The sequence below is a fragment of the Mustela putorius genome, unplaced genomic scaffold (assembly GCF_011764305.1).
Source record: "Mustela putorius furo isolate JIRA1106 unplaced genomic scaffold, ASM1176430v1.1 tig00000127_pilon_pilon_pilon, whole genome shotgun sequence".
NCBI classification, from domain to species: Eukaryota; Metazoa; Chordata; class Mammalia; order Carnivora; family Mustelidae; genus Mustela; species Mustela putorius.
Window position 1 is genome coordinate 6,373,632 of NW_025421288.1, and position 22,385 is coordinate 6,396,016.

Sequence of the window (22,385 nt, forward strand, 5' to 3'; positions counted from 1 at the left end):
GGAAAGGGCTGAGGATACCCAATCAATACACAGGAGCATTGATTTAGAGTACGTGTAGAAAAATTATTCATAGAGCCCAGAGATCAATCAAGACATGAAACATACTTTTCTATAAAGGGTGTGGGAGAAGATGTTGGGCAAAGAACACAAATTTTTATGAATTCTAATATATGTGAGAATTTATGCTGGGCACATTATAGACTTATATAAGTGACTTAATATATAACCAACTTCTCACAGAAATTCTGAAAACCTCTTTATTATCATTTTATATATGAGAAAACTGGTTATTTAACTGATTTCCCCAATAATTCCTTCTCAGACTCAGAAGAGGTGTGAGAGAAGCCCAATGACCTATGTCTTTCTTTGACAATTTGTTCAAAGCAGGTCACAGACCCAGAGGAAGGTCTGGACCATGAGGGTTTTTCTCAATGATGATGATGTTGGCCATGAGGATGGAGATGATGACAAAGTGACAGACTGTTGCCCTGATGCACACCTGACCCAGAAGCCAAGAAACTTGGATTCTAGTCCTACTTCTTCCACTGACATGATGAGTCATTTGTGGTAGTCTCCTTCAGTAGATACCTCACTTGGAGATAAAAGGACTAAATTTCTAAATTTGCTAAATTTCTCTCCACGATTTTATGAGTTCCTTAAATACCCCTGATTTAGTTTTGTTCCTCTCTCAGGGGACAGCTTTGCCACCTTCAGGAAATTGAGGAAGTGAATTGCTACCAGCTCTTGGTGTGCAGATCACACTTTCCAGAGCCATCTTAATCTCTGTCCTTCTGAGCAGAGGCTGTTCTCCAAGCAGTCTTAAAAGGAATGTTAAGGTGGCAACAATGTCCCTTCAGTACCCCTACTTCCCAGCATGTGAGCTTGTATGCAGTCTAGATGGCTGTGCTTCTGACTTCCATCTACTGTATCCTCCCCAAGATGTGCCTGGGCTTGCCTGAGCACGAAGTTATTAGGGAGATACAAAGCCAGAGGCAGAGAAAAAAAAAAAAGCACCCAAAAAATGACAGTTGGGCAGCAAGTCCCCAGAGGTTGCTTTCAATTTGCCAAGAGCCTGGGAAATGGGAAAATAAATAAATTCTCCCAAATCCAAAATGAATATCACTGTTATCACTAGTTACAGAGTACCTACTTTTTGTAAGCTCTTTGCATCTTTTCTCTTTAGTCCTCCCAACAGCCAACAGTGGAATCCCTATTATCCATCCCTATTCAGTAGACCAAAAACTCAGGCTCAGATAAACTAGTGGACTTACCTACAGGAATAGGGGAAATGAATTCTAACTGGGATCATGCAAGTCACTAGTCTTCACAAGCTATTTATTCTTTCTTTCTTTCTTTTTAAATTTATTTTCTGCATAACCAGTATTCATTATTTTTTCACCACACCCAGTGCTCCTCAACTCGATGGGCAAATAATCTTCGACAAAGCAGGAAAAAATATACAGTGGAAAAAGGACAGTCTCTTCAATAAATGGTGCTGGGAAAACTGGGCAGCTATATGTAGAAGAATGAAGCTCGACCATTCTCTTACACCGTACACGAGCTATTTATTCTTATGTGTTACTTGTATTTTTTTGTGTCAGTTTCCAGTCCTTGAAATTTAGAAAAAGAAAGCAGAGGTACTTCTCATGTATTGACTACAAGTACACCGAAGCTCTTATCTTGCGTAATCATAGCTACTGCTCTGAGAAAGGGGCAGGAAGTCTCAGAGGCTGGAGAGCAGAGGAGCGAGATCATTCTGGCAGGAACAGCAAGTAGGAAGTTCTGGCTGAGAGCTCCCCAGCAGAGAGCTGGCCCACCAACCACCACTTGCAGGACTCGGCTACAAGAACAGGTGGGCACCTTGGTTTGAATCCTGAATTTTGGGGGGAGACGACTGTCCTTAGAATAACCAGCCAGGAATCAGATTCTTATTCTTTCTTCTGAGTTCCTGCATGACTGGTGAGTTAATTCCCTGCTCTGATGATTAGTTTACCTACTTCCCAAACAAAAGAATTGGGTGAAACAATCTCTCGATTCCCTTCAAGAATTGAGGTGATGATTTTCTACAAATCTCTGCATTTCTTGGCATGTCATTCATTTTTACACAGAATATGCTCTCAGAAAATATTGTGCGATTAGACTGGATCCTGCATTAGGACCCCAAGGTTCCATTCTATTCCTGTCATAGAGAAGGTTGCTGGATGCAGAGCAGTTGTCTTCTAAGCTATGATTTGTCTCCAAAGTGGGGGTTTTAGAACTGTCTGGAAAATTTGTGGGCCACCCCAAGTTTGCCTCCACTTGACAAATGTGGAGGGACCAAGCATCCCTCTCAGACTTTGGAGACTGTGGGTGATGGCATCAGTCTGGAGACTCCTATGAAACCACAAAGAATGCTGGCTCTATAGAACTCCCCCTAAAAAAAGTAGCAATACATGTATCATAGCCTTAAACTCCGCAAATCAACTTCTAAATGTTACTCTGAGGAGATAGTTGAATAGATGAGGCACCACAGAAGTGCAAAGACGTTCACTATAGCATTGTTCATAATGGTAAGGAGAGAGAGAGAAAAAAAAGGAGGGAAGGAGGGAGGAGAGAGAGAGAGAGATGAAAACAATCCAAATAACCTTCACTGGTTAAATGAATTTTGAAACGTCATTCATTTGGATACACTGTCTTTTTTATTGTGGTAAAATATACATAACACAAGACTTAGCCTTTTAACCATTTTTAAGTGTATCATTCAGTGGTATTTAGTATATCTTTATTCTCGTGCAACCATCCCCACCAATGAACTCCGGAACTTTTCATCTTCCCAGAATGAAACTCCGTGCCCATTAAGCTCTATCCCATATTTCCCTTTCCTCCCGGCCATGGTATCCATTGTTCTACTTTCTGTCCTGATGAAGAGTACTCCGGCTGCCTCCCGGAAGTGACTTCATACAATATTTGTTCTTTTGTGACTGGTTATTTCACTTCACATACTGCCTTCAAGGTTTATCCACATTGTACCGTGTGTCAGAATGTACCACTTGGCTCCTAAGTTTAGGATTTTTATCACCGACATTCATTAGTGTCAGAGATGTCCACAGAATAATGTTGAGTGCAGAAAGATCTCTAACTGGCATGGATAGAATGATTCTGTTTATGCAGAACCCTGAAGGTGTGTAAACACATAAAAAGAAAGAAGGAGAAAATGCAAGAATGCAAAGGATACGTACGCAAGGCTAGTTACTGGGCAGAAGTTGGGATTTAAGTAACTTCATTTTCTTCTTCAAAATGTATTTCCTTTTTCATTGTATTTGCTATGTTATATACGCTTTCAAACAGAACAATTAAAAAAATAATAAAAGAAAATAAATGGGGGCGCCTGGGTGGCTCAGTGGGTTAAAGCCTCTGCTTTCGGCTCAGGTCATGATCCCAGGGTCCTAGGATCGAGCCCCACATCCGGCTCTCTGCTCAGCGGGGAGCCTGCTTCCTCCTCTCTCTCTGCCTGCCTCTCTGCCTGCTTGTGATCTCTGTCTGTCAAGTAAATAAATAAAATCTTTAAAAAGAAAAGAAAAGAAAAGAAATGTACATGGTATCCAGAGTATGGTAATTGTACCAAGGAGGCTTCCAGGTCCTAGCCTCAGGACTAGAATCAAGTATATCCTGTAGTCCTTGGGTATGAGGACTGAAAAATATAGGAAGGAATCCTACAGAACTCCTATAGGAAAGGAACCAGAACTAGAGACTATTGTTTTTAAAATCCTAAATTGGGATTTAAAAAATCTTTTTAGGTTTTCATTGTGGTAAGAACACCTAACATGATATCTACTCTCAAAAATCTCTAAAAGATTTTTAAATGTATAGTACAGTTGGTCTACCTATAGGCCCAATGCTGTGCAGCAGTTCTCTAGAACTTACCTTGCACAACAGAAATTTTATACCCATTGTACAGCCATTCCCCATTCCTTCTTTCCCAGAGCCTGGCAACCACCATTCTAGTCTTTGCCTCTGTGAGTGAGTCTATTTTAGGTACCTTATGACAGTCACTCAGTATCTGTCATTCTGTGACCAGCTTGTTCCACTTAGCACAGTGTCCTCATGGTCTGCCTTACAAAGGAGGAAATCCTGCAATTTATGACAAAGTGGTTGAACCCCAAGAGACTGGTAATTAAGACTAGAAAGAGAAAGGGGTCTACTTAGCCCTTTGAGTTAGTAAACCACAGGAACTCAGCAGAAGCCAATTTACCAGGAATATGGGACCAAATGTCCAAGGTCAGAAATGCTCCTGTGGCTAATATCCGAAATCTATAAAGAACTTATCAAACTCAACACCCAAGGAACAAATAATCCAATCAAGAAATGGGCAGAAGGCATGAACAGACATTTCTGCAAAGAAGATATCCAAATAGCTAATAGACACGTGAAAAAATACTCAACACCACTTGGGTTCAGGGAAATGCAAATCAAAACCACAATGAGATACCACTTCACACCAGTCAGAATGGCTCAAATTAACCAGTCAGGAAGGATAAATGAAGGGCAATAACCTGCCCATGGCCAGCAAATAAATATCTCTGGAATCCTACTGAGTTTTAGATACGACTAATATGTATTGATAGTATATCATGTGCCTCTGTTCTATGTTGAAGCCATTACATTCATCATCTCATCTCTCCCTCACCATGAACCTATGAAGTGGCTAAAACAACTTGCTTATATTTAGTAATAACCGATGGGTATAGAACACAAGCACAGGACTGTTCTCCAAGACATAACGCTCAAATGTGCAAACTGACACATTGGACTTCCAGCTCGATGTCCCTTCCCATCTCCCTCACTGGTAATGAGATTATAGATGCCAGTTTCAATCTTTATAGGTTATGCACTCCCTCCAGGAGAACCTGGATGTTGAGGAGAAGGATCAGGGAACAGAACTGTGGCACCATCAGATTATCACAAGCCTTTATTCAAACTACGGCCTTCAAGGGGGAGAATGTTGTACTGAGAACAGATCTAAGGAGCATCCCAGTGGCTGGACTCTGCTGTTCACACCACAGAGGCTCAGCAATTCTGCTGAGCTGGTGGGCAGCAGGCGACATGCCTCTTGAGTCTACACTGGAACTTCCAATATTAGGAAAGAAGGGAAGATGAGGAGAATTAATGTGGTATTGAGAAAACTGTTACAAGCTTCTGAGCCAGATCGACTTGGTTCAGACTGTCATGCAAATATAGGATAATAATAATTTTATTTCTGGGGCACCTGGGTGGCTCAGTGGGTTAAGCCTTTGCCTTCAGCTCAGGTCATGATCTCAGGGTCCTGGGATCGAGCCCCACCTCAGGCTCTCTGCTCAGCAGGAAGCCTGCTTTTCCCTCTCTCTCTGCCTGCTGCTCTGCCTACTTGTGATCTGTCTGTCAAATAAATAAATAAAATCTTTTAAAAATAATAATAATTTTATTTGCTACCATGTGTTAAACACTTTCAGTGTGCCAGGCTGAGCACTTTGTGTATTTCATATAATAAAAATCACTTGAACTTATTAGTCCTGAGTCTCTAATGCATGACGTGGAGTTAGTAACACCCAAGTTGTTATAAAGATTAAAGCTACTATGGCGTAGTGCCCAGAATTAGCAGGAGTTAAATAAAAGTTCATATTAACAGTCATTGAGCTACTATATGCAAGGGGGTCATTCCGTGTGGGACAGGACCGATACAAGAAAGAGATGTGGACTAGGAGTAACCAGCACCTGAATGGAAAGGAAACAAGACTCTGATGGAAGACTGAGCAGTACAGGTGCACGTGAAAGTACAATTCGGGGACATGGGTATGGGAACGCAGCACAGGTGAAGTAGCCGCACCCGGCTATGAGAGGGGGGCTGGAAGCCGAGCTGGTTGGAAGGACAGTGACGTGGATACACTCAAGGCTGCAAGGTAAGTTCTATACAAATTGTTTACCTCTCAACTGTGGGACTCCTCAAAATGCTTAGTTTTCCTCCAGTGCCTCCTGTCCACAATGCTTCCTGTCCACGTGGATGGATGGACTGTGCCAAGCATGCTGGCCTTCCAATGCTTCCACTGCTCCCCACCTTCAGTTTTGTTCCTAAAGGACAGGTCACCCCTTAGGCAATGGAGAAAAATCTTTAACGGTTTCACACCTTCAAGTTGAACCTTGGGTCCTAAATGAATTCACTGCCTCTTCCAGCACCACCAGCATCATGCTGTTCCAGCCCAAGACCAAAGGAGACTTTGACTCCTTTACTCCAAATGGCATCATCATCCTCAAAGGAGAAAAACCCAAGCACAGCTACCAAAAGGAAGATAACCCACAGAACAGTCTGAAGGAAGAAGCTACAGTCCTTGGAGTAAGTTGATGTAGCTGCAAGGGGAACCCTGGGGGAAATGTGGTGACTGTCTTCTGATTACAGATCTATAGTGGATCTGGGAGAGTCTTTGATTTTTTTTCTGTCTGACTCCAGGCTAACTTGGACACGAAATGGGGCTTTATGGGAAGACTCTATCCAACTCGGGCTTTTCTATAAATTAAAACCACTAGGTCTTTACTTGAAATTTGTACCAAAAAAGTATCTTGCAACTTGTCTCTAATATAGTCGATTTTGGGTTTAAACACATGATTTTACTCCATAAAGTTAAATTAGATTTTTCTGTTTTGAGCTTATTTCTTAACCATTTTGAGATGAGACAGTCTGGATTAATCTCACTGTACATGTTCTCCCTGTTCACTTACCTATAAGACATCCAAGTGTCTCCAGTCATACCAGGACTTTATTATGTTTTTAAATTTTTATTTATTTTTTAAATTTCTTTTCAGTGTTCCAGAATTCATTGTTTATGCACCACACCCAGTGCTCCATGCAATACCTGCCCTCCCTAATACCACCACCAGGCTCAGCCAACCCCCCACCCCTCTCCCCTCCAAAACCCTCAGTTTGTTTCTCAGAGTCCAGTCTCTCATGGTTCGTCTCCCCCTCCAATTGCCCCCAACTCCCTTCTCCAGGACTGTAATTCCCACCTGGCTCTGAATATCCCTTTTAAGACCTGACTCCTACTCATTTCCAACTTTGGAAACCTACCTAGTTGTGGCCTCTGGAATTCAGGATCAGTTAACTTCATAATCCTCCTCATTCCTGAATGTGTTTCTCAAAAGCCTCCAAATCTTTTGTGTAAACAGAAACCCTTGGGCATTGTTTCCACTGCTACCTTCCTTCTGGGCCTGGAAATGAAAGCAATCCATTCTTTGTTTCTCAGGGACACTTCTAGATCAATCTTTCCCTCTCCATCTCTAAAAGCTCCTACTTTAGAATCTCATGTCATCCAACTAAGTAATTCACTCCCACTTTTCTTTCTAAAGATTTTACTTATTTATTTGACAGAAAGAGAGAGCACAAGCAGGGAGGAGGAGGAGAAGAGGGAGAAGCAGGCTCCCTGCTGAGCAGGAAGCCCCAGTGTGGGCCTAGAGCCCAGGACCCAGGGATCATGACCTGAACCTCAGGCACAGGCATAACCAACTGAGCTACCCCTCACTAACCAACCCAGATACCGCTCACTCACACTTCCTTTAAAAAACCACATAATGACTCTTTTTACATATTACTTGAAAAAATCCTAATTCAGTCTTCTAACCCCAAAAAAGATATTTTTAAAAAGTTATCTGTATTTTGAAAAAGTTATCTATATTTTGAGCATGGGAAAAAATAATTATCTCAAGCAATTTAAACAATTAAAACAATTAAAATCTTTTGATCTTCAAAAGATTCTATTAGGTAATTCCAGTATTTGGAATAATCGAGAATTGGTAGGAGAATTAAAATTTCAGAAGACTGAGTTTAGTTTAAAAACATAAAAATAGGGACGCCTGGGTGGCTTCGGCTCAGGTCATGATCCCAGGGTCCTGGGATCAAGTCCCACATCGGGCTCTCTGCTCAGCAGGGAGCCTGCTTCCTCCTCTTTCTGCCTGCCTCTCTGCCTACTTGTGACTTCTGTCTGTCAAATAAATAAATAAAATCTTTAAAAAAAAACCATAAAAATAATCAGTGCTTAGGAAATAACATTAAATGATGTACTGGAAAATTTGAAAAGTGATCATCCTTAGAAAAATCTTTTGATGAATGTGTTGCTTGAAAATAAAACAAATCAATGTTTGTCATCCTGCCATATTAAGACTTAACTGCTTCAATCTTCATGTTTATGATCCCTCCAGTATCACATCCTCTCTGTTCCTTGACCTCTTCTCCCCAGGTATCTTGTCCATCCTTCCTTAGTCAAACATTCTATGAGTCATACCCTGGGCCTTATCAATACTAACAGCAATAAAGCCACCGTTACCTACATTTCGAGCATCCCATATTCCACCAACTCTGACCTTTCCAGATTAACTCCCTCTGACTCTACGTTGACTCTCTCTTTAACCTCCCTGATTTATTGATAATATCCCTATTTCATAGAGCCTTTCTCACCTACCCAAGATCCCATAGTTCACTCTCACTTGTGAACACCCTCAACAGCCTTGTGTTCCTCAACTTAAGGCATAATCTTCAGGAAAAACAGCAACATTGTTTTACTTCTAGCTCTGCCCATTTGCCTATTCTACACCTGAACCCATGCAACTAAACTTGGCTGAAAATCCAATGTGGACTCCACTTCTGGTTTATGACCGTAACCTCAGATGGATGGTAAAAGTTGTCTGAAAAGAACATGATCTTTCCTTCATCTATTCACTTACCTACTACCCCAGATAACTATTTCATACATTCTACCTCCTGAAACCTCTGATGCTTCTTCCTTCTCCACTGATTACCTTGCTTCCTAAAATACTAAAAAAAATTGAGGCAATTTGGAGAGAATGTCCACAAGCTGCTACACATCTGCAATTACATCTGTGCCATATATTCTCCCTCCCCTCTCCATTACCAATATGATCTTCTAACTGATGATAACCCTCCCTTTGTGCAATAGATCCTATCCCTTATTACTTGTTCCAGTAAGTCTCTTTATTCTCTCTGCAAAAATTTTTATCAGTCCCATGAGCACAGAATCTTACAGTAATTTCTCCCATCCTGATAACAAAAAAGCAGAAACAAATAATTATAATTTCACACTCCCTTCAACTATTGCCCACTGGCCAGTTGCTTTCCCAGCAACATTCCTCTAAGGGGTAGGAAGTCCATGTTTCCAGTTCCTCCAGAGCGATATTCTCTCTTGAATCACACCTAATGTCATTTGCCCCCATTGCTCCACATTAGTAACCTAATTTCCGAGTCTCAGTTGTTAATGTTCTTGAACTAATAGAAGTGTTTTACGCAGCTGACTACACTCTCCTACTTGAAATATTTTACTCACTTGGCTTCTTACACACCACGTTCTTCTGGCTTCCCTCCTTCCCTCTTGGCTTGTCCTTTTATACTCCTTTACCATTCCTATTTATTTCTCAGATCCTACATTCCTACATTTGCAGTATTTGATAGTGCAGTCCTTAATTCTGTTTTGTTTCTGTATCTGCTGCAATAGTGATCCCAACTGGTAATACAGTTTTAAATATTATCTTCACTTACAACTTTGGGGGGGGGGGACTATATCCCTTACCTGGCTCTCTCCTCTAAACTTAAGATTTATTTACCCAACCCCTGGGTTATCTACTAGATATCTCTCCCCTAACCTGCCCCAGACTGAAATCATCATCTTTGTCCCCAGACCCACCCCTCATACAACATTCCCAGATCAGATCACTGTCAGTTCCATCATTTCAGATGCTCAAGCCAAAACCCTTGGAGGCAACCTTCATCCCTATGTTTCATAATCCACAAACTCTCAGCAAATCCTACAGATTTAATCTTCATCACGCATCTAGGATCCAACTCCATCTTGCTATCTCCATGGTCAACATCTTCTGTGAAGTCAACATCATCTCACATGAATTAATGCAACGTCCTCCTTATTGATCTCCCTACTCTGTTTCCTTATGATCTATTCTCACCCCAGCAGGTGGAACGATCCTTTAAAAATATAAATTGGATCATGTAATCTCTTCACTTAAAATTATCCACTTCACTTCCCTTTTTACTTAGAATGATAGGCAACATTCGTAAAATAGCCTACAAAGTCCTACGTGGTTTGCACCATGCTGCCACTACTTTTTGGACCTCATTTCATGTTACTTTACTCTTAATTCGTTCTATACTTTCCAAGGAACATATCTGTAAAGCACAAAATACGTGGCCAGTGGCAGTGATTTTCATTTGCTTCATTTCCCTGGTGCTGACCCAAAACAGATATTTAATATATATTAATTATATGAATTTTTGAATTCTCTTGACTTTAGGTTATTTCTCCTATGTTTATACCAACTTTAAATTGCATGTGCATTAAATAGTGGGTTACAGTGTGGGTTCCAGATCAAAGTAATAGGGCTAAAACCGAGCTCTCCCACTTCGCCATTTATGTGGTTTTGTACAAACTATTTTTAACCTGGTGCCTCATTTTTCTCACCCATAAATAAGATGAGAAGAATAATCAGAGTGTAAAAAGTGTTCAACAAATATAGATATTCATAATTATCACTAATGTCATGAAAATAGTAATTATTATTAAAATCCAATGATGAACAAAATGGATTATGGCACTAAAGATTTTCTACCTTATTTTATTTCAACTGAAATGAATTCAAATAAAAAAATTGAGTCCTTTGTTAACTCTTCCTTGATAAGTTTGCTTTCTACATCCATCTAACTGAACTAGTGTCCAGGAAAATTTTCTCCATTTGCTTTTCCTAGAACAAAAAGAATAACAAATTGTCAGTTATCTTTTTCAAAACAAAGTTAGGGGCGCCTGGGTGGCTCAGTGGGTTAAAGCCTCTGCCTTAGGCTCAGGTCGTGATCCCAGGGTCCTGGGATGGAGCCCTGAGTCGGGCTCTCTGCTCAGCAGGGTGCCTGCTTCCCTCTCTCTCTGCCTGCCTCTCTGCCTACTTGTGACTTCTGTCTGTCAAATAAATAAATAAAATCTTAAAAAAAAAAAACAAAAAAACAAAACAAAACAAAAACAAAGTTAAAGTGTACATATGATCACTTCCTGACTTGCTAATTTAATAATCCTATCAGAAAGAAGAGGTTGGTTATACATGGATTTCCTTCTCTTAGAAAATGTTTACTGACTCCTTGTAACACATTTTCCCCCTTTTAGTAAATAAAATAAATAAGTAAATTAATTAATTGTTAGAGAAGAGATAGATTGAGCACACATGAGCAGAGCGGGGGAGCAGAAAGAAAGGGAGAGAGAGAATTTTAAGCAGGCTTAATTGACTGAGCGACTCAGGTGTCCCTTTTTTCCTTTTTAATATGACAAATTATAGCAATTATAGCATATTTTATACTCTTTATAAACACAATTTACATTCAAACAGTCACTTTCATCTGTTTATGTGTTCTTAAAATTTTCCTTCTTGTCTCTTGTAGGTTATCCAAATCCTGTGTTGCCTGTTGATTTCAAGTTTGGGGGCCATTTTGGTTTCTGCTCCCTACTCTTCCCACTTCAAGCCAACAGTTTCCACCATTTTGATGTCTTGGTATCCATTTGTAGGAGCACCATGTGTGAGTAGAGTGGGGTCTCCAAGAGACGACATGCTTTCTAAATGCTAAGTAGGTACTAAGTCACTCCATGACTCTCAAGAGGTAGGGATAGAGGACAAGGCAGCCAAGGCCTCTGACTTTCCCTCTGTCATTGTGCCACATCACATTTCTCCAATGCAGGAAGAGCAGCAGAGGGGTTTAATCGCCTCCTCCTGTGTCAGCACCCCAAGGAGTGGCTCCCTGGGGCAGGACACAAGAGGGTCATACAGTGGACATATCAGTCCAGCATTTCTTACCTGGCGTCACAGCCTACCTTTGGAATAATGGAAGATTTTTCACATTCTTCTTTGGGCTTTTGATAAGGCCATTGGATTTCCTCCAGTTTAAGAATAATCCACCTGCCAGGTAGGGAGTAAAAAGATCATTTTTAAAATAGAATGAGGGGGCGCCTGGGTGGCTCAGTGGTTGGGCCGCTGCCTTCGGCTCGGGTCGTGATCTCAGGGTCCTGGGATCGAGTCCCGCATCGGGCTCGCTGCTCGGCGGGGAGCCTGCTTCCTCCTCTCTCTCTCTCTCTGCCTGCCTCTCTGCCTACTTGTGATTTCTCTCTGTCAAATAAATAAATAAAATCTTTAAAAAAAAAAAATAGAATGAGCACCACTGGTAGATTACACAGATTGCAGGGAATTAAACTGGCAATGGTAAAATTCACAGGAAGCAAAGACTCTTGTTATCTGTACAGAAGTAATCCTGAGAATTTGGAAAACTTTTTTGCTGCCTTCCATTGAATCACTCATGGAGAAGGTCCTAGTTAATCTTTTTCTTTGAAGAGAGCCAGGGCCTAGTCATGCCTCCCACAAAGGGCCACTTATTTCCCATGTAGTATCTTGTACAAAATGAGAAAAAAGCACACATTCTGGGCAAATGAACTCTACAAAGGCACCATCACTGTATGGATATAGCCTCTGTGTGAACACAAACTATGCAGTGAGGCAAGGAAGCTGTGCTCCTGCCCCCAGAGCATAATTTGTCCTACATGTCTATCTGATCAGTAGTTGTGGTTCCCACATTCCCTTATGAAAGGTAGAAATAGGTCATGCTGGACCCTCTTTGTCTGTGACTACCCAACCCCTAAAAGCCACAAGCTTAACCAATGTTTCAGCTTCTCCAAACATTCTTCCTCCACCAGCTGGATCTGAAGCACCCCTGGTCTCAAATACTGAGTTCTGGGGCTTCAGGATGACTCTTCACATCTGTCCCTATAATTTCCCACCTTCCTCAGCAGCGAGTCTAACACAGGTCCCCTACACTAATACTTGAAGCCCATGTGTTTCTGTACCTTGTGCCATAAGAGACCCTTTCCTAAGTGCTTCTTTTGGCTGCTCTCACCTTCCTATCCCTTCAAGTCATTGGTCTTTCTCAACCTCCACTCTCCCCACCTTGTAATTCAGCACTACTCTCCTCCCTCCCTGTACACCTCCTCTCTAGGCCACCTCAGCTCACAGCGACTTTTGCTAACACAAATCCAGATCCTCTGGATTTCTTCAAAGTCAACATAAGCATTGAGAGTAGATTTCCACATTGCCACTAGACAACTGAACTGACTATTTCTCTCTTTTCTGAGCAGTTTGCCATTACTGGATGCCTCTCAATTATTTCTGGGAAAAAAGCAACTAAGCCCTTTGTAAGTATAAGAACTATCAAATCTCAGCTCATTGGAATAAAGGGAGTTTGACAGTTAATTACCCTAGTTTAGTTTCCATTCACAAGTTAGGAAAATGGCTATGAGCAGGGTAGAGAACCCAAATTCTCAGCACTGGTCCACTGGCAGAACCAGGTGGTAACATCAAATTCCCTACCTTCTAGACAGGTGCTCTTCCCCTACACAATGTCCTCCTGGATCATATTCCAAGTCTGGAGATTTACCTCAGTTGCTTAAACAGTAGAGATTTTTAAATACACCATGGAGTCTTTATAGTTTGTTATCTTGGCCCTGAATAGGGTAGATGACCATCCCAGCTAGAACCTAGACCTTCTTTTTCTGGAAAAACCTGTCTCATAATGAATCAATTTCCTAAATGGCAAGGTCAGAGGCACAGGTGTGTGGGCTTAGATCCTGCGGTTAGCTCCTCCACCCCCTCAGAAACAAGAAATTAGCAGACTGTAGCCACTTTCCTGACAAAAGTCAGGAATGTGTGGGTGGGGTCTTTGATCCTCTCATTGCAACCTTTCCCTTTCCCTTTCCACACACTCACAAAGATGACTCAGGGAAAAGCCACATCCTGATTCAGGAAGATCCAAGGTGTAGTTAGCCATGGATGAGGGAACCTAAGATGGTGTGTGAAGCTGGTATGTGTTCCTGGTACTTGAAGCTAGAATCTAAACCCCAGAATCAGTGGACAGAATTTTGAAATGTTTACCCCATTGGATGGAGTTCTGGACTTGGAACCAGGAAACCTATACTCTTGTCCCAGTGCTGTGACTGACCCATCTGTGTGCTCAAAAAAGTTCCTTCCTTCTCTGGGTTTCGGTATTCTCATTTATAAAATGTGGAAGATGAACATTTGGATCTCACAGGTGGCTTTCCAAGTGTCCTGAACACCCTAAAAGGGAAAACTATACTTGAGCATGATGTGGACTTCATACATAAGACAGAAGCCAACATGTGGGTTCCATTACCCATGTGGCAGCTCTGGGCAAAGGCACTACCCACTTCTGCTCTTCCTTCGGTAACTCAGCACTTGAAGCCACATAGCTACCAGGTCCAGGGAGAAGACGGAAGAGCAACCATTCTCCCACCCCATAGTATCCTATAATGATGTTTAATTAGAAAAGAACATATACTGGGAACCTAGCACAGAATCTAGCACTTCAGTTTCTTTGCAGAGGAACCATATTGTGTGAGAAACCTTTACTCTAAAATGTAGAACACAACTCAGGAGAGAGTGTGGTCCATGTGGTTCTCAGGCCTGACCCACCTATAGGTAAGTATTCCAGCTTCTCCAGTGTTATGGAAAGAAAAGGCACAGAGACCACTAAAGACCATATTCTAGAACATCTTAAAGCAACAGAATGATTCAAAGGCTGTTGAGGAAGTCAAGGAATAGACTAGTAGTGGTTTGAGCAGGGCCACCTCTGTCTGCAGAGAGCCAAGGAGCCAGAATCCCTACCCCGAAGAAATCATTCCTGCGTTCATGCACTGCACTCAACAAACGTGTTAATTATATCAGGTGATAAATTAGATAGTGAAGAGGGATACAGAGGTGAATAAAACACAGTCCGCGCCCCCAGGAGTACACAGATTAGAGAGGAAACAGACTCAGGGAAGCGCCACTGTAGTGTAATGGATGGAAAGATAACAGCATCACACACTGCTTCTACCGTGAGATCCCAATACAGATTTATCTTTTTCAGGCCGTGAGCAGCCTGACCTCAAGTGCAGTGAGTTCTCTCACCGCTGGAGCAGGCCTCTTCCTCCTTGCTGATGGTCTGGCAGCCCTAGAGACTGCTTCTCGACGGTGTGACTCAGAAAGGGAGTATCTATCCACACTGCCTTATTCGATATACTATTATTCGATATATGAATTCAAAGGCTGTCTTCTGGATAGCGTCAGTCTAACAGTAAGTAGCTTCAGACTCAATATCCTGTCATGTGAAATCTCAGCTTCTCTCTTTTGCATGATTTCTGCTTTTTCAGTAGTCTGTATCTTGTTGATCTGAACTCCTGGAAGCAGACAGGAAAAAAAAATGTGGTTGAAAAAGTCCTATCATCAGACTGCGAAATCTAGGGGATGTATTGTGCCATGTCAAAATAGGAAATCAAGAAGGGCTGTGGGTTCAAGATATGTCTGGTCTGGCAAGGAAAATAAGCAGAAATAAATTACTGAGACTCCACCCAAAACAAAAAAGCTTTTAGACAGCAAGGGAAAACATCAACAAAAAGAAAAGGCAACCTACTAAATGGGAGAAGATATTTGCATCCTATATGGGGTTAATATCTAAAATACATAAAAACTTACACAACTCAACATTGGAAAAACAAATAACCCAACTTTAAAAATGGGCAGAAGACATGAATAGCTATTTTCCCAAAGAAGACACACCAGATGGCAGAGAGACACATGAAAAGACGTTCAACATCACTAATCATCAAGGAAATGCAATTCAAAACTGTAGTGAGGTATCACTCCATGTGTGTCAGAATGGCTAGTATCAGAAAGACAAGGAACAAGTGTTGGCACTACTGGGCATTGACTCGAAGAAAACAAAAACGCTGGTTTGAAAAGACACATGCACCCTTGTGTTTACTGCTGCATTACTGACGATAGCCAAGATATGGAAGCAACCTAAGAGCCCATCCATAGACAAATGGACAAAGAAGAGGTGGTCAGCAGTCCTTCTTACATTAAAAAATATTCCTTTCTCAGTAGGTTTAGCTCTTGAGGTGCCCCCTTTGTTGAGCAGGCATCTTTCCCCCTCAACACAGGCAGAAATATCCCTCTTTATTTGAATTTTACTTGATTTGCGATTAATGTAGCCACAGTAAGTTAGCTATGGAACTTGGACTTAAGCCCAAGCACATAACTACTATACTTTGGTCCAGGAAGGCTGGCAGAAGGAGAAGGGAAGGAAGATGGCCCACTAGTGGATTCCACTCCTAGCAAAAATGCCAACATCTCTGGGCAGCATTTTCTTGCCTAAATTCCCCCCAAGCTGGATGGTCATCACCTGTTTGGTAAAAATCCTGGCGTAGTCAATCCTTTATCCATAGGTTCATAGTTTTAAAACCATAAGCTCTGGTCTTTTAAGGAGAAAAATTTCTTCCTTTGTGACTCCTCTAGCAAGAAGCCAGGGAGACAAATCTCTTCTTCCCTTGGATCTGTCTCACGGATCCCAGAAAATGTGTGCAAGTTCCTGCCCGTGTGACCCAGAGGCTGTCAAAAGCAACCCTTCTGAGGAAGTAGAAGGGCTTGTAGCTTGAGGAAGTGAAAGGGCACAGAAATGCATCAGGTTAGAAATCAGTGCAAGGAAGCCTGGGAGACAGCATTACCCTGGTGCAGGGCAGACATCAGGCAAATCTGGGAGAGTGAAGGAGACATCCTTCCTGCCAGGATGCTGAAGGTTTAACTCGATGAAAACTACTCTCAATACATCAAACTGTCTCCTGCTCTCAGACAACCAGATAACTTCCTGCAAAATCAGAGAAGTTGCAACAGGACTGACCCCGAACACCCATTCTTTCTTTATGAACACAAAGATAACCTAAGCAAAGTGATACATCAAAACATTTAAAATATATACCTGAGGTTGGAAGAAGGAAGGAAGGGAGGATTGAAAGAAGGAAGAAAAAATCAAGGAAGAAAAGCATCTTGTGTTCCAGGAACTAAGAAGGATGCTGCAGCCAGGTAATCAAACAAGAGCTGGGACCAGAAAACCAGAGAAGTCTGGACGGGAACACAGGGGTTACCAGCTGGGGTAATGGCATTTTAATGCCCATGACAAATCTGAAGTTCTTCAGGACCACACTGAGTGTCCTGCAAAAACGTTAAAAGCAGAGACTGAATATTTACTGTATTTTTGAAAATAGGACAAGGAAATCCCTGCCCAACATCCCAGGAAGCATTAAGAAACTTTGCCATAAAGGATGCTAGGGTGAATTCACCTCACCAAGCCATGGGCAGGGATGGACGGCATCCAAATTGAAAATTACATATAATATAAAGGAATCTCGAATACAAGGATTAACTTAAAAACTTCCTGGGTCTGTGGAACTCCTGAGGTTCTATCAAAATCAAACATAAAATTCCCACTGGGGAGTCATCCATAAACCCAACCACTGGGTCTCCTATATATTAAAAAATTCCCCCTCCCCACCCATATGCTAAATCACCTAAGAGTGAAAATGTTTTGAAAAACATAGAATAAATGGGGAACAGCAGGAAATTGAACAAATATGAAAGTTAGATCAAGTTAGCTCAAGAATTGGAGGTTATATACTAATTTGGAAGACTATAATGAAAATGTCTTAAATGATTAAAGGCATAAAAAAGGAGCAAAAATCAAAATAAAAGAACATGATGGTAAGAAAAAGGAACAAGCAGATTTGAAAAAGAACTGAACAGTATGATTAGAAGGGCAAATTATAATCTTTGAAATTAAAAATTCAGCGTATCAGTTAAACTGTAACTCAATATACCCAAAGAAATTGCGAGATGGAATATAGGTCTAATTAAATCACACAGAGCATACCGCATTGCAATAGAAATCTGAAAAATACGAGTGACAGGCTAACAGGAAGGACACAGTGAAGCACAAAGGGTCACATCTAACATGAGCTCCAGGAGGTTGGCCAAGGAGAGAAGAAATATACAAAGATAAATTACCGGCAAAATTTCAGAATTTTTTTTAAAAAAATGAGATTTCAGATGGAAGGTATGAACGGAGACTGTTCCTGGATAAATAAAAACAAATCCGCACTAGAAATATCATAACAAAGATAAACATTAAAAAACTAGAGATAAAGGAAAGGTTACTCTTCCTGCCGCTTCCCTTTCTGTCCACTGCTGGAACTTTTAAGCCCCAGGCTCCCCTCTGCGGTCAGGCACCAACCATCCCTGGCTTGATTCACAGGGGGTGCTGGTGGTGATGTTGGTCTTCACTGTGCTGGAGCTCTCACTGGCTGCATATGCTTCCATCCTTTGGTGGAAAGAGGTGTACTCCAGCAACCCTGGGGTGAGTACTCTGGTATGTCACACGAAGCTTGCTGGGTCCCAGCATCTGAGCTGTGATGATCCAGGTTGAGAAAGTGTCAGAAAGAGGAGTCAGTTGTTGGTCCTGTGGTTCGTGGAGAAGGCGACTTTCATAGTGAGGAGAAAGTTCTAAGAACGGGTTCCCCTTCATGATGACACTGGTATCTGAGATTATTAGTGGCTGACTTCTGGCCAGCAAGTCAGTTAGAGAACCACTTAATATGAGGTTGGAATGGGTTTAGAAATCATCTGCCTCAGGATGGCTGGGTGGCTCAGTCAGTTAAGTGTCTATTTTAGGCTCAGATCATGATATTGGGGTCCTGGAATTGAGCCCCTCATCGGGCTCCCTGCTCAGCAGGGAGTCTGTTTCTCCCTCTCCTCTCCCGTGCACTTCCCCCCAACTTACGCTCTCTTTTTCTCTCTCAAATGAATAAATAAAATGTTAAACAAACAAACAGAAATCACGGGCCCCCAGCCCTTATGAAAGAACTGAGGGTTGGATAAAATCACATGGACAATGAGTGACACAGACAAACCGGCTGAGAATGAAAACTGACATCTCCTCCTTCTTGTCACAGACACAGCCACCTGCCTTGGTAGAGTCTCCAGGGCTCCATTCTCCTGCTATGTGATGAGATCTTATTGGGCATCTCTGTTCTGTTGATACTTTCTGTGTTCTTCCTTATCCCTTCTTAGGGCGTGACATTACAATTTAAAAATCTTCGCTTTTTCTCTAAAAGCCATGATTTTTTTTTTTAAGATTTTATTTATTTATTTGACAGAGATCACAAGTAGGCAGAGAGGCAGGCAGAGAGGAGGAATCAGGCTCCCTGCTGAGCAGAAAGCCTGATGTGGGGCTCAATCCCAGGACCCTGGGATCATGACCTGAGCCAAAGGCAGAGACTTAACCCACTGAGCCACCCAGGTTCCCAAAGCCATATATATATATATATATATATATATATATATATATATATATTTTTTTTTTTAAAGGAAATTATTTAAAGGGACAGAATAATGATTCAATTATGGTCTTAAATGTTAACATGGTTAGCAGATTAAAGAATGGAATCTATTTGAAACTAATACTGAATCAATCATATATTTTGGTAAAGTTGGAAAGGCTACTACTGTACAACATGTGGGGAGAATGCATTCTAAATATGGATCAAAGAAAGCCTCCAAAATCAGGTTTTAGTAACGACTACTACTAGACTGATGATTCACAGACCTGTACCCCTGAAACAAATAATATATTATATGTTAATTAAAATAATACTAATATTATTATTATTCACAGACATGTACCCCTGAAGCAAATAATACATTATATGTTAATTAAAATAACAGTAATAATTTAAAAAATAATAAAATAATACACTTTCTCTTTTCTAGAGCACATCTTCCTTGCCAAGGTCATATTCAGCATGTCAAAAAGCTCTTCAAGGTCATGTATGAAAGTAACGCTTCAGAAAAAAAAGGAGAAATCCAGCACTCCTGGCAAAGTGTGATTAGAATTTCCTGAAATTTCAGCTACTACAGACGCTGAAAGAAACTTTCAGAAAACAGCTTTGGTGTTGCACTTGCTCAGTGTGAGCGATTTCATTGCTCTTGAAAATAATCTCTCAAAAGCCCAGGTGGGTAAGCTGAACAGAAAGTGATTCACCTACCCATGAATAAGAAGAGAAAATGTGCACTCTTGTGCTAGTGTGAAGTGGCCAAGTCACGTGGCTTTGCAGGCTCTGAGCCTGTATTAGTTTCACACTATGTTGCTTAAACACTGGATATTAGGGACTGCAAGAACTTTTAAATTAGAAGTACTTTAAAAATATATTGCTCCATTTCTGCCAATTGAAGTGCATTTCTGCCAACTAAATGTGGCTCCGTATTCTGTCTCATTTTATGACTTTATTCTTAAATATGTGGCTTCAGAGATTATAATTTATCATAACGCTCTTCCCGATCTAAGCTCTAGACCAAATAAGAAATTAGCCATATAGAATGAATATCCACCCTGTTACTATATTGGAATAAACAATAAATAACATGACCTACCCAATAAAGAGGGTCCCACTATTGTCCCCTGGATCTAGGCCTTGGGTCCTATCCCAAGACAAGGATGCAGCAGAAAGGCATACACGTGTTTTCCAAATGACATGTACAAAAATGGTCATAGAGCCAATACACATAGTTGCCTCCAAAAGGAAACTATCCAAATGACTATAAATAATAAAGGAGAGAAATAAAAATTGTAGTATAGTCATACAATGGAGTACTAAACAGTAATGTGAATGGGCAGACTATAATTACATGCAGCCATGTAGATAGATCCCACAAACATAATGTTCGGGGGGGGGGAAGGGCCTTTTATAAAAGAGTAAATACTATATTATGTGTATAAAGTTTAAACACAAGCTGAATTATCAGGTGGTGTTAGAAGCAGGACGGTGGTTGCCCTTGGGGGTAGATAGTTATAGGAAGGGAACCCAGGGGGTCTATGGGCTTGCAGAAACGTTCTTCTCCTTGATCTGGGTGCTGGTGTCATACGTAGGTGACTTGGGTTCTCTTGCTTCTGTTATAATTGAATAAAAATGTTTTTGAAAAAGTTGCTTTTGACCCCTTGGCCTGTCTAGTTATTAAGCCCCCTCACTTCTCCAGAGTCAATTTCCTTTGAAACATCATCTTCCAAAAACCAAGGAGTTGTCTCTGGCTCTTCTATTTTTTTCATACACTATATCCAGTCTATCATTAAGACTTCAAAATATACTGAGTCTGATTAATTCTCACCATCTCATGAGTCCTCTGGCTCATCATCTCCCACGGACATTACTGCAATAGGCAACTAGCTGGGCACCCACACCAGGTGGTTTGTTCTCCATATAGAGAATAACAGACTTTTTTCCCCATCTAAAATCAGACCATGTCATTCCTCTGTTCAAACCCATTCTATGCCATTCCAAAGAAAAGCCAGAGTCCCTAAATTTCTTTACAGGATCTGAACTGTCATATCTGCTCTGACCTTCTGACAATCCCCCCTGGCTCCTCTATTCCAGGCACATGGGCCTTTTGCTGTCCCTTAACACATTCTTTCTTTAGAAATTTTACACTGGCAGGCCCTCTACCTGGAGTACTTTTCCTGTAATTACTTCCATTGCTTCCTTTCTCACTTCTTTCAGGTCTTTCTTCAAATCTCTTAATTGCAGTAAAATTCTCCCCACCGACACACACAAAATTATGGGCCTCTCTCCCATTCACTTCCTTATTTGTTTCCCCAAAGCACTTATGGCCATCTGACGGGCTATGTATTTTCTTGGTTTGTTAATTTTATGTCTACCCCCACCAGTCTGTAAGCTATGACACTCCCTTACTACTCTCTACTGAGGCTTTCAGCTCCTGTTTATGTGTTTTCAAATCTGTGTGTGTGTGTTTATGCGTGTGTGTGTGTGTGTTAGTATTTTACATAGGGGGCGGGGGGCCTTGGAGATTCCTCCTCATTCTATAAGCCAAAAATGTAATAAAATATTTAATCCAAGACCTATTTCTTATTTTTTGTTTCTCTGTTAATAGGAAAGCTCTTCAGAATATTTGAAGAATTATATTTAGAATTATCTGGAATAATATTTTAGATAATGCTATCTGGAATGTATCCAGAATTATCTGGAATAATATTCCAAACTGATACTAGGTACAGTAAAGACAATGTATATTTCATTTGCAACTTCCCTCCACTCCCTCAGCCTGATGGCCAAATGATATGTCCATCCACTCAATTTCTAAAGTCAGAAATTTGGGAGTCATTTTTGACTCCATCTTTTGCCTCACTACCTTATTCACTTTGGGAACCCAATTAGGCAAAAAACCATTAGCATGAACGTCGAATCAATTAATGGAAAGAAAAAGAGTTAACAGTTTCAACCAATTCCAAACAGACACTGCAGATACTGAACATACATAATACAATTCTGTGTTCTTTCAATATTTTGGAAAAAAATTGCAGGTTCCCCAAAAGGAACCCCAAATTTGTGGCTGAGCCGCACATACCCAAATCCTTATTACAAACTCTCCATCCTTCCTCT

The 22,385-nt window shown here is 41.1% G+C and overlaps 1 protein-coding gene across 2 annotated transcripts; it reads left to right on the top strand.

The window, feature by feature from the left end:
• The first annotated feature begins 1,709 nt into the window (after window positions 1-1,709).
• On the top strand, window positions 1,710-20,918 carry MS4A7 (membrane spanning 4-domains A7). Of its 2 annotated transcripts, XM_004770410.3 has the most exons (7): window positions 1,710-1,852; window positions 6,187-6,346; window positions 11,450-11,584; window positions 13,188-13,244; window positions 14,975-15,181; window positions 18,191-18,292; window positions 19,705-20,918. In XM_004770410.3, the coding sequence occupies exons 2-7, from the start codon at window positions 6,200-6,202 to the stop codon at window positions 19,765-19,767; spliced, it is 711 nt and encodes a 236-aa protein (XP_004770467.1). In that variant the 5' UTR covers window positions 1,710-1,852; window positions 6,187-6,199; the 3' UTR covers window positions 19,768-20,918. The 2 variants fall into 2 exon arrangements, with proteins under 2 accessions (XP_004770467.1, XP_004770468.1); XM_004770411.3 differs by lacking the exon at window positions 18,191-18,292.
• The last annotated feature ends 1,467 nt before the right edge of the window (window positions 20,919-22,385 follow it).